Source organism: Lepisma saccharinum, chromosome 3 (assembly GCF_977018435.1).
Source record: "Lepisma saccharinum chromosome 3, izLepSacc3.1, whole genome shotgun sequence".
NCBI lineage: Eukaryota > Metazoa > Arthropoda > Insecta > Zygentoma > Lepismatidae > Lepisma > Lepisma saccharinum.
In genome coordinates, this window is record NC_139231.1 from 17,780,157 (window position 1) to 17,793,144 (window position 12,988).

The following is a 12,988-nucleotide window of genomic DNA, read 5'->3' on the forward strand; positions in this document are numbered from 1 at the left end:
CATTTTTATTCAATACACTTTGGTTAACATACACATGTAAGCCATGAAATATTAACTTTCACTCTGAAATTTATATATTTTATACAATGTTACTGTACAACCTTTTGTAGTATTGCGGCAGTAGAAAATGTTACTATCAACTCTCCTATATAACATTCAAAACACTGTTAATGAGTGCACAAGTAATTTCATATGTCTTACGAGTTTATTCCAACATTCAACCTTTCTTACATACTATGGTTCAAAGTACTGTGATAACAGTATTAGGACTTCCATATCCTTGTGCTTGGTTCTTGTTGCAGGAAGACTAGAAGTGTTTAAAAAAAAAAATCTACAATAACATTAATGTAAAGGCCGTTGAAGCAACTAGCAACTAGCAAGTACCAGGACTAGATTTTTCAGAATAACAAATGGACATAAAATATTTTACTTGTCAAAACAAGTGTGTACTATTATGACCACATGGAGCGCTAATGTTTCATGCAAAAAGAGTCACTTGTTAAACAAGATGGTGGACAAGCCTGCGATAAAATTTTTGTGAATGAAGTGAAATTTACAGAAGGTTTCAAGCACAGTATGGTGATGGGACTTATCTGAAGTAAGACACTTTGACTGTATGAACGGTTCAAAGATGATCACACATCGGTACAAGATAATCCTGACCGAGGTGGCTCCGAGCCCACTGCAGTAGTTCTCATGAATATTCTGAGAGTGGATGCCTGATCCTTGAACGTAGTTAACCAGTGGTGTAACCAACAGTTTTTACTACTGTCAGGAGCTTGAAGATGTGCATAATGCTCTCAAGGAAACCCAGCTGGGTTTCAATCACTAAAGATGTTGTTTCTACAATATGATGCATGCCTGTATACTGCCCATGATTTGTACACTACAGGAACTCGGCTGAGAGTTACTGCCACACATCCATAAACTTAACACCCACCGAGATGCCAGAATCGCACCACCCCCAACCTCCGAGTGGAAAATTCCATGTGCTTTTATGAGGGTAGTCCACCATATACCGTGCCACCTTTCAGAACATTTTCCATGCTAGATTACAATGGGGCCGAGCATGACTCTTGCCGGAAGTAAATGAAGACACGTGGAATTACTCAAGAGGGCATTTCGAGATGCAGCCAATAGAAAATTCTGTGCCCTTCGGTTCCGCACATTTCACATTACAACATTTGATTTTAATAGAAGCAGACAACAGAAGTTCTGTTACTGCATTTCTCAACAGTCTCAGTGGGCGATATGCTTAACAGTCCAACAATTTTCACCTGTTTCAAACCTTAAAGGAGCTCCTAGGAGACCAGCATTTCATCAGTGATGAAGAGGTGAAGCAAGCACTCTGGTCTGTAATGGCTTGGATATAATGAGAAATATTTTTACACTGTTGGTATCCAAGCACCAGTGAAATACTGGATAGACAAAAGTCTTTTCCAGTGTTCAAATTTTTACAGTTATTCTGAAAAATCAGTCTCAGTTTGCCTCATATTTTAAATCGGGTATTTTCCCAGACCCAGATTCGAGTTTGTTGCCTACAGGTAAGGTAGTTTTCCGAATGGACATAAATACAGAACGTTAAGTACACAGCTGCCATGATCCAAATCGCTGTTCCTCCCACAGAAGTATGTTTCTTATAAGGCATATTGTGAACACTTTTGTTCACAAAAAACAATTATGTTCCAAATTTTTACCACTAAAAAGCCGCTTAGACTTAGAAGAGTGTACACTGTAAGGCTTATGGCAACAGATTTGCTCGTACACCTTCTGCCTGCACTACACACACACACACACACAAAAAACCTTTAGAAAAAGAAGGCATGCATGCACACACAATGAGGTACTTCACATAAGGCAACTAGGTCTGACATATATCTGAACATCCACCAACCAGCGACATGCCAAGGATTTTCGAAAAAAAAAAGGGGGGGTGTATACTTTTTTTAGTGGTCAGTCCTCATTTTGCCATCTTTTCCTACCTTTGATATTTTTTTTTTAAGGAATACTGGGTCAAAGGGGTGGTTAAGATCCCCACTAACCCACTCTTGGGTATGCCACCCATTCCTGTTTGCAAAACAAAGTGGTAGGAAAAAGAAAGAGTCTAAGGGCGATGCTTCACGAAAAATATAAGAAACACATTTGATCTTTAAGAAGTCAATGGTGGTTGTTTCACACTGAATGTGATTAGATCTTTTCAACCACCGTAATCAAGTGCTTCCATACTTTATCTGTTTACAGGGAGATGACTATGCATCTGCACGGTGATCTGCAGGGTACAACCAATGATTCAGACTTGATAGCGATAACAGAACATTATAACAATTTAAAGTAATTCAAAATATTTATAATTTTAATACGCAAGTATTCCACACGTTACGTTATGTCAAGCTCCGCAAAAGTAATGTGAATTTTGTGAGATAGGAGGTTGCACATGTCTTTTCCGCCAGGTAGTAAATTATAAATCAAAATGGCAGAAATATATGCACTATACATTTTTTTAAATTACTTGATTATAATAATTTATGCACTGGAGGAGAGTCAACTCGTCTAGTTTTCCTCTGCAGTTCTGGACAATGTAGAGCAGAGGCCACCAAAATGTTGTTCCAGGCAGTTCCATTCGCAATATTTCACACCGACCTACTTATAGTGAGCGATCACCATTATTACAGGTCTCATTAGTAGATGAATATGGTGGAGGCACGTCCACCACTAAACAAATTCTCCTAGACAGGCTGCAAAGAGAACTACCCATACCAGATCCACTACAAATACAGGGTGGCTCATAAGTCATGATGGGGTTGTACAGCTAATAACTTTCTTTTATATATATATATATATATATATATATATATATATATATATTTAAGAAATCATAGCCCACAGTGAGATGATTTATCATGGAAAAATTCACAACTGCACAGCGAATCAAAATTGTGGAGATTTATTTAGAAAACTCACGCACACAATAACAAACTTATTCCAAACAAATTATGAAATACCATTTCGTGACCTGATGGCTCCCGACTTCTTGTGGGGTTATTTGAAAGACAGGTGTATGTTAAAAAGCCCCACACCATCCACAAACTGAAGTAGAATATCCATACGAAATTAGAGCACTACAGCCAGCAACACTAACAGCTGTCATGGAACATGCCATAGAAGGAACACATCTTTGCGAGACCAACAACGCACGTCATTTAAAGGATGTGTTTTTCCATGCATAATGTAAAACATTTCTCAGCTTTGAACTTTGTTGTAACAAAAAATGGATAAAACTACTTAACAAACAAAAAGGTTATTAGCTGTTCAAACCCCATTGTGACTTATGAGCCACCCTTTACATATCAAAATCAATGAAGCTGGAGTCAGATAAATTCTCCAAAACACTGGAATATAATGAACATTCAGTATAACAAATACATCTTTGTAATATGATCTGGAGTGTAAGTGAATGCCTAGAAAATCATGATGATTCCTTATATATCATGCATATTCATCAACTTCTCTAATCCTCATTTTATGGTAACAGCCCACCAGGGGCCACAGTACACTCAAAAGTTCAGAGAGACTTCAGTAATAACCATTATGTTTAAAACCTTTCACATTAAATCACAATTTTACACAAAAATATTCAAGCTGAACCAGAAAATTCCCCATATTACATCAAGGCACATGAAAAGAAATCATGAAGATGAAAACTAGATGTGAACTATTGAGTAGTCTATATATCTTCAACACTTTTCTTTCCAACTCCAACATGTCTTAATCAGTTAACATTGTCTTAATTTCTCATTGCAGACAAATGTGAATTATACACCTACTTTCAACTTAAGAACACAAGGCAGCACTTTGTAAAAGCAAATATCACCAATGGGACCAAGTTATTATTTACAAAGTAGTGTTTGTTTTGAAACAACATTTATAAACTAAGAAGAAAGAGCCCTTGACTTAAATTATACCTTACAAATTACAAAAATATTTAATTCTTTAAGATTGCTTAAAGCTTGGTATGCATGATACATCATTTCCTCGAACTTCTCGCAGAGTGGAAGGCACAGTGTTTAACAGTGATACTAGCAGCCAGTCACTCGATCACTAGCATCATTTAACCCAAGGATTATTGCTAACATATTGCTAACAATATCCATTTTTACTCAGACCTGAAACCATCAGGTTATCAATATTCTCTTGGTTTTTCATGTAACTATGTAACAGGGTGTCGACAAGTTTGTAAAAACAAAATTACCAGACTTTTCCAGGTTTACCAGCCCAGGGAAAAAAATTTCCAGACCAAGTCATTAGCGCAATTCATGTATTTAAACATGACTGTAAGAAGGTGACATTTTAGCTAAACACTACACTTGGAATTCCATTTAACCAAGCTTTTAGAATATTCACTTCACATGCTAAAAGTAATGGCAAGAAGGGAAACTGAATAGAAATAGACTTTCGAAAGAGGGATAAGTGGTGAGCTTTTACTTAATACTTTCCCCATATTGACTAATGGCAAACAAAGAATTTAATCAAATATTATGGAATAAATAATACATAATTACAGTAAACTTTAGTAGCATATGTTTTAATCCTAATATCAACTAAACGCAATGCAAAAATTGCAATAAGAAAGTGATATATGCCAATAGTCACATACTGTAGTAGATTTCTACTTGAAAATAGTGCAAAACATGACCCCTTTTTCTGGAGCATTTAATATGCAATTTCTTCTCTAACTACCCATAATACTCCGTATAAGAAAATTAAGTATAGTTTGGCAGTAAAAAAATTAAAATTTCGTGTTTGTCAATTTTTTCTTTGTTCATGAATGTACTTTTTAGTGCACTACTCCAAAAAATGTTGATCTTTTCCAGAAACACAGTACATTTCCCTGAACTTGTAGATATACCATGTAACTCTCAGCCACTCTTGGGTGGGTGTGGGACCAGGGGAAATAAAGTGTGTGATGAATTCAAGAGGTCTGAGAAACTAGAGACCTCTGTTTCAATCCAAAGCATGTGTGATACATAAACAGTACTGTACTGTTCCTCAATGCATTTTTATACAGAAAGTGTTGAAGTTATAGGCATAACTTTCCAGTTTTATTTACTTTCCCAGGTTTATTAAAAATTACAAGTTTTTGTTAACCTCCTGGGATCCAAGGTTCATTCACTGCCCAACTTCCCCTCCCCCATAAGCTAGGCTCCAAGTTACACTGTTGGTTGAAGTTACCAGATATTTCTTGAAACCAAAAACTAAGAGGCAATAGCTAATTTTGTAATTGTTTTCTTTTATCAGTGTCCCAGTGTATCACTTTTGTGGCACATCATTTTTATTTAGTTAAAAATATCAAAGATTATTTACCTAACAATGTGACAATTTGTAACATAAATGCCAATCCCTTTTTACACAACACACTGCAGTAAACATCTTTCATAGTAACATCAGTTTCTTTCAGTGAATCAACGAATAATCAACATGAAGCAAATTTCAGTGATATTGGGAGTATTTAGAACGTTACTGGCAGTGCTCAAAGTGAGGGGGTATGTGGGGGAATCCCCCAGCTAGCAAAATGTTTGCAAGCCCCCTCTACCCCAGCTAAGGCTAGACCAATCAGCTCCCAGCTAACATTTTCCACTTCAGGCACTGGTTACTGGTGTAATACTTGCTTAAAATATCATTTCAGTAATCTTAATAGTTTTTAGTATATAAAATTGTTCATCATCTTTAATTTTTACATAACTTATACTCCGAATGTTAGAATACTAAATTACAATATAACTATTTTTAATTTTTCAATTTGTGACTGACCTAATGTCCAGGGAACATTCTATTATACCGTTAATTCCCTTCTAGAGTAAGAACATATTTTAATTTGGATCGTATGTAGGACCAGTGAAGTACTTGTACTGTTTTTGTTTTCTAATTTCTTGAAGTCACTGATTGATCACATTATAAAATCTAAGTTTCTGAAAGCATCGTTAGTGATAGTTTTTCTTTCCTTAGGTACAAAGCAAAAGCCATGCAAGCGTTTGTGTAACCCACAAAAAATATCTGTAAAATACGACTCCTAGTTCTCACTCCCCTCCTCACCTATGGCTATCTTTGATTTTTGGAAACTTACACAGAATGGGTAAATGTGGCAATTATGAACTAGTCAAATTGCACATAAGCAAAATCAACATTTCTTATAATAGTCTGAAACTTTTTACTCCATATTTATCTTAAATATGAAGGCACAATGCATGTACATGATGCTGATCACATCACCCCCACTCACGACCGGATCAAGAAAGTGTGGGGCGTTACCCCCACACCCCCTATATGCCTTCATGGCGTGGTGCTATGCACAGGGGAACACTTTACTTTACTTCAATGCATGTACACTGATTTCCCAATAATTTCTAAATCTGTAGTTTCATTTACTAAGACAAAATTTCAATCAAATATATTTTACTTTATATCTCTTAAATGTTTGCACTGCTCCTCATGCTATTCCACAATTTGAAGCGTATCCTCACTTCAGATAACTGGAAGTTTTGATTTATTATAATTATTTATTAGAGTGGAAGATAAGAGAAATGTACACAAGCAACTTCTGAGTAAGAATATCAATGCATTTTCATTGAAAAAGAATATAAAAATATTTAGTTTTTTTTTACAGTTCTGATAACTTCATTCATGAAAAATATATCACTTTGGAAACTGTCACACAGACAATCAAGAATCCTTGCTCATTAATTTTCCAGTGGCACGGCACTGCACTTTTACATTATACACACATTCTCTCAAACTGAGTAGAACGACACGTTAAATATTTCTATGCATTATAAATTTGTTACATAATTGAGGTTTTACTCCATTTACACAACAGTATCAATGCAGAGACTACTAAAATAAAGGATTACAAATAATGAATTATAAATATTTTTTTAAATAATTCTGCTGCAACTTTAATTATCTCCTAAGTAGATATGAGACCAACATCTGTTTAAAGCTATAATTCAGGACAGTAAAAGTTTACGAATTCTACATTTCTTGTAAATCATTACATCTCTTACCATTAGTAAAACTTGCATAAAAAAAACATGTAAAATGAAAAATTTATGTATAAAACGATTTCTTTAAAGCCACTAAGATATTCAAAATGAAAAATTAAAATGTCATTATCATTTGTGCTTTGATGAAGTCTACAATTAACATATATAAAGCTACTTCAGATATTCAGTGCATTCACCCCTACATTTTTTTCATATCAGGAGATTACTTTTCAATGATGAACACATTTGTTTTCAGTCATCTAATGTTCAGCTAGCATCCAGTAATGAACATAACTGTAGCATTCCCTCAGAAACAAATTGTGGACAGTACAAAGGGAAAGCTTCAAAATATGCACAGACACAATCAGGAATGATATGACTAATGAAATGTTATTTACTTGGAGGTTGTGATGGTAAAGGAACTCTTGCATTTCATGGATAGACAAACAATGAATGAAATAAACTTTGTTTATTTATAAAGGTTTGATTAGATAGGAAAAATTATCACAATCCCATGCTTGCGTTGATAAATCTAACTGTTCTTGTTTCAAATTGTCATGGATTCAACAGCAAATCAGTATCTGCTTGATACATGCTTGTGCTCTGGAGTGAATGCACTAAGCCTACCCAATAAAAAAAGCTAATATGGCATCCTCTTTGACTAGAACTAACCAAATTGCAATAATAAGTACCTGTGCACTTTACACTTCTCTCATTAAAAATACATCAACGTAAATGTATCTGAGGAAAATTGGAATGTGATAATCAAGATTATCACTTCATAGTATCCAAGAGATTCTTAGGACAGCACTAGGTTCTATTGGAACACTAGAGGTAACTATCGTTAGTACTATAAGAATTTGTTCGTATTTATCACAGACCTTGTAGCAGATACTTATCACAACATTAAAATAGGATTAAAACAGACCACCCTTACATGTATCAAAATAGAAAGCATCTGTACGCAATTACATGTAATATCACACTGAAAACAGATCATCGTCGCTCATCACTTCCACTTCTATGACTCCCGCCATCCTCTCCTCTTTTTTGTCTCCTCTTCCAAAGAGCTCGGCGCGGATGAGCGTTGGTTCGTGATTGATTGGGGCAGGGAACTTGGCCTGGCCCAAGAATTTGTTTCGTAAAACAACATTTTTACTGAAGACCTGTGACAAAAGAAACATTTTACATGTGAAAACAAGAGATGGATCTTAAAATATTAATTACAGAACAAATTTCAAAAGCTTTTAAATAGCAATGTGATGAAGCAAGAAATTTACTAATGCTGAGGTATTCGCCAACATCATTTTGAACCAATTCAGATTCAATGCTTAATTCCAGCATTTCAAAATGAATAAGCTTCAATCATGAGCAGTGGAGCACCCAGGATACTTTTTTTTAGTAGTCAGTCCTCATTTTGCCATATTTTCCTGCCTTTGACATTCTTTTTTCAGGAATACTGTGATGAAGGAAGGGGTTATGGCCCTCACTAACCCTCCCTTGGGCATGCCACTGATCATGAGTTCAATCACTGGTGGTAGTTCCACAATTTCATTATTAACCGAGCATCGTGAGGACAAGGCAAAAAACAGTGGTGATGGAACTCAATTCAATCTCATGCCATCCAACAAAAAGCTGCTTGGCAGGTCTTGACTCACAAAGGGTTATTTCACAACCAAGTATATTTTAGGATCGTTTTAACATTCTATACAAGAAAGGCATTAAATGTGAGAGATTGGAAGTAGTTACAACGAGAAAGAGCTTCAAACCCACATTTCTCAGGTCATTCCTGAAAAATATTGTACAACTTAATAATTTTTTTTTGCTATTAGGAGTCCCAATTCATGCTAAATTTGACATTTTATTTTCTCCTTGAACAGGCTTTACACTTCATTACAAAGGCATAGAATGCAGTGAAAGCAAAACAATTTCCAGATTGTTTCAAAAAGGTAGGTTTGTGCAAGATGCTCCAGAAATCATGGCTTGTGAGTACAAAAGTGACCGAGGGGGAAGACTTAAAACCAAAAGCTTGAGTGTCAAGTAAATAAGCAAGACACCTTTATCGGTTCTGATCAAGAGGAGGCTGAAATCCAGGCTGCACAATTTACTTATGTGGTGGAGTGGTTAGAGAATGTTATGTCAACCTTAAGGCAGCATGAAGGAATGAAGAATTTGAATCCAACAAGTTGCTTCACTTATGAACGATGTTTATGAAGTATACAAAAAAGGCTGAACACAAACGAAGGCAGAGTCAAGGCAGAGTCAAATGAAAACCTTCATTTGTTTTTATTTCTTATCTAGTAGATTTCTGTATCTAAGGTTGCACAAGTTTGCTGCTCTACATATACACATATGCCTGTATACTTTAAGAAGAATAAGTCTTTGGGGTCCACACTGAGGCCATTGGTGAACTTTCTCCTCCATTAGTAAACTTGCTGGTGTGGTAAACATGTACAGGGATACTGAATTTTCATTTACCGAGAAATTTCTGTACATTTTATGATGACAGGGCAAGGAACAACTCCTCTTAACTGGTGCGTGCAAGTGTGTAGAGGAGGTACCATCTTTTAAATAACAAAAATGAAGTTTTGAAGCTCACTTGATTAGCGTTGCAGCCTTGAGGTCGTTTTGTAAACAACAAATAGCAGTTTGTAAATTTGAGCTGCATACAATTTTTATTGGACTTCTAAGGTTTCCATTTCATTCTCCGAGTATATTCAACATGTGTGATGCTGTTTACAGTCCAGATGGAGAATAAACATAAAATGATTTTTATACAGTGCTGGCCAAAAAAAAACGAAAAACGGACACTTGCACTTTTTGTGATAATGCATAAATTCTCATTCGAAGGCTAACTAAATGTTGCAGAAATTTTTGGAAATAAGAAAACCTGAATATATTCAACAGAAAGCAAATTAAAATTTATTGTTAATAAGTTAAATTAGAACATACACGAAAGTTACAGAAAACTACCAAAAAAAATTGGAAAAAAAACATCAATATTTTCTTTAATATTGTTAACTGGTACTCGTGGGGTATATAAGCTGTCTAGTAGCGGGTGTTACCTCCCCTGCCATCAATTACAGCTTGTAACCGCCGTGGCATACTTCGAATAAGGTTGGCAATCACTTCTTGGTCCAATTGCTCCCATTCTTCTTGAATAGCACGTCTTAGCTCTTCAATTGTTTCTGGAACTATTGCAGTTTCTGATATGTCGTTTCAGTTGATCCCAGACGTGCTCTATCAGATTTAGGTCCGGACTTTGTGGTGGCCATTCTAATCGCGTAATCCCAACTTCGTCCAGGTACTCCGTGACAATATTTGCAATGTGAGGACGTGCATTGCCATGCATAAAAACAAAATCTGGGCCTATGAATGGTGCATATGGTACTACACGATCTATCAAACATTCTGTAATATACCTACAAGCTGTCATTGCCTCATTCTCTACAAGAACCAACTCTGTATGTCCTTGTAAAGAAATATCTCCCTAGACCATGACACCACCGCCTCCAAAGGGTGTTATTTCAACGAAACAACATTATGCATAACACTCATTAGGTCTTCTGTACACATGTTCACGCCCGTCTGATGAACGTAGGTTGAATTTTGACTCATCGGAGAATAAAATCTTTTCCCACTGCTCCACATTCCAATGTAAGTGTTGTGTAGCAAATTCCAGTCTTCACTTCCGGTAACGTGCTAACAACCTGGGACCTGTAGCCGGCCTCCGAGATGATAAACCACTTTCATTCAGTCTTCTACGAACTGTTCGTGAAGAAACCACAGCTCTATGAACATTTCTCAAACGCCGTGCCACAATATTTGAAGTTGTACGACGGTCTCTTAAGACTATGATATGCATGAAACAATCTTAACATGCTGTTGTGCATAGTTTCTGACCAGAACCTGGTCTTCTACCATAGGAACCAGTTGCATCATACTGTCTGAGAATTTCATGGATAGTACTTCGTGCTACTACGACCATCACGAAGAGCTAATGCTTTTACTACCTCTTCACGTCTCATTTTCAAGCTAGCAAACTTACAATACACTTGCAAGAAAAACACCAGCAATGACAATGTCAATAATATCTGTTACTATGGTTACTATGAACCAAAATTCATGCCTCTCTAGACATTAAACAAAATACCATCAACAGGAATTGAAAATCAATAAATTAAAACAAAATTGCATGAAATTAATTTTGAGCCTACTAGGTGTTCCAAATAAGTAAATATGAGTAAATAAATAAATAAATAAATAAATAGATAAATAATAAACGGAAAAACTATGGAAAATGTTCAATAATAAATGTTCAATTGTTCAATACTTAACTGAGAGCGTAATTCATAAGTGTCAGATGTCAAATATTAAGGTGTCCGGTTTTTTTTTGTCCAGCAGTATATTTTTGATATATAGCTTTTGAATATATTTTCTCGATCCTTCAGTTGTTCTCCCTAGAAAGTGACCATGCAAAATAAGGGAAGGAGTGAGAATTCTTTGGGGGGGGGGGGGGGCATTGAACATACTTAAATCTAAAATGCTTATTTGTGCAAAAAGTTTTTCTAACTTGCTGGGGATGGATAGTCAACTGAAGGACATGCCCTCCCCCCTTTACCCCTTGATGACATCACTGTCTAGACCTTGTGATTATGTGTAAATACATTAGTGATTAAAAACAGATTAATGGAATACTGCAAACTTGGGTGATAAATACGGTACACCTTTTCTTTGTTTTTTGGACCTAGTTTTATAATTTTAATTAACTTTCAATAATACGTTTCTCTCAGACATGTGTTTCTTTTCTTCTGTCCTCCACAAAAGTATAACAGACTTCACTGTGTTTCTATAAATAGCTTACCACAGTATATTTCTGAGACCTTTATTTAAAGCACAGCCTATTAAAGCCACCATACACATACATTAAGAGGTGAAGAAATCATTCACGTTTTTCCATTTCCTTTTCCAATTTCCTATGAGACTAGCATAATACAGTGTGTTTCACTTGCTCTCAGCCCCCGATTTTTGCTTATAAAAATGAAACTATTGGTTATAATGTAATGAAATTTGTTATGGAGAAAGCTTGGTGTATGAGAAGCATGGTGATGCCATTGGAGATTGCGCCACAGTCTCTCTAGTACTTTCATGGGCATGCGTGTGCATCTGGGCAATTCTGCAGTTAAATGCTCCAAAATGGAGTCCATAAAGGTGTAAGAGCGACAATTTATTACACATTTTGGGGTTCGGAAACCACCTTCAAGTCTTCAATTCAATGTTTGGTGAAGAAATTTGAAACAACAGGAACATTGTTGGATGTGCATGAAGGAGAACATCAAAAACTGTCAGAAGCAATGGTGCACAAAGTAAAAAACAGATTGCTGGCCTCATCAAAGAAGTCGTTGTGTAGACTGGGAGTTTCGACATGCACATGTCAATGAGCTGCCAAATAAGCAAAGCTGTAAGCATATTGTGTTACTGCTGTGTAACAATTGCAACCTCCCAACAAAGTGAAGAGAGTCAATTAAGTGCCCACTTCCAACACTCGCTGTGACATCCCCAAGGTATGTAAGTAGCAAATTTCATTACATTATGACCATTAGTTAGATTTTTATAAGCGAAAATTAGGGGCCGAGAGCAAGCGAAACACCCTGCATCATATTGGTATATTCCTAGTACTAAGTATGTGACATTATGCTTAATGCCAATTTTGCAATAAATTAGCAAAAATAATGTAATAATAAATCTTATTTTAAAATCAACTTTTATTCTTCTGGTGGTGTTTTACTCTACTTTCTCTGAACTTTTTCAAGCACTACGAAGAGTACAGACTATGTTAGGTTGTTTATGTTTATCTCAGTAACGTAAACATGGAAAAGTTCTGGGAAAAAAGAACAAAACATTGCCAGAAGATTTCACAAGAAGACTGGTTGTATTATTTTGTCAAGGAA

At 35.8% G+C, this 12,988-nt stretch overlaps 1 protein-coding gene across 3 annotated transcripts in view; it reads right to left on the reverse strand.

Moving 5' to 3' along the window:
• Positions 1 to 203: 203 nt before the first annotated feature.
• LOC145984927 (calpain-5-like) overlaps positions 204 to 12,988 on the reverse strand; it is a 176,079-nt gene continuing 163,294 nt past the window's right edge. For all 3 annotated transcript variants that reach the window (XM_083118332.1, XM_083118334.1, XM_083118333.1), the window contains exon 14: positions 204 to 8,203. In XM_083118332.1, the coding sequence (XP_082974458.1) occupies positions 8,018 to 8,203 (186 nt within the window). In that variant the 3' untranslated portion in view covers positions 204 to 8,017. The remainder of the gene's footprint in view (positions 8,204 to 12,988) is intronic.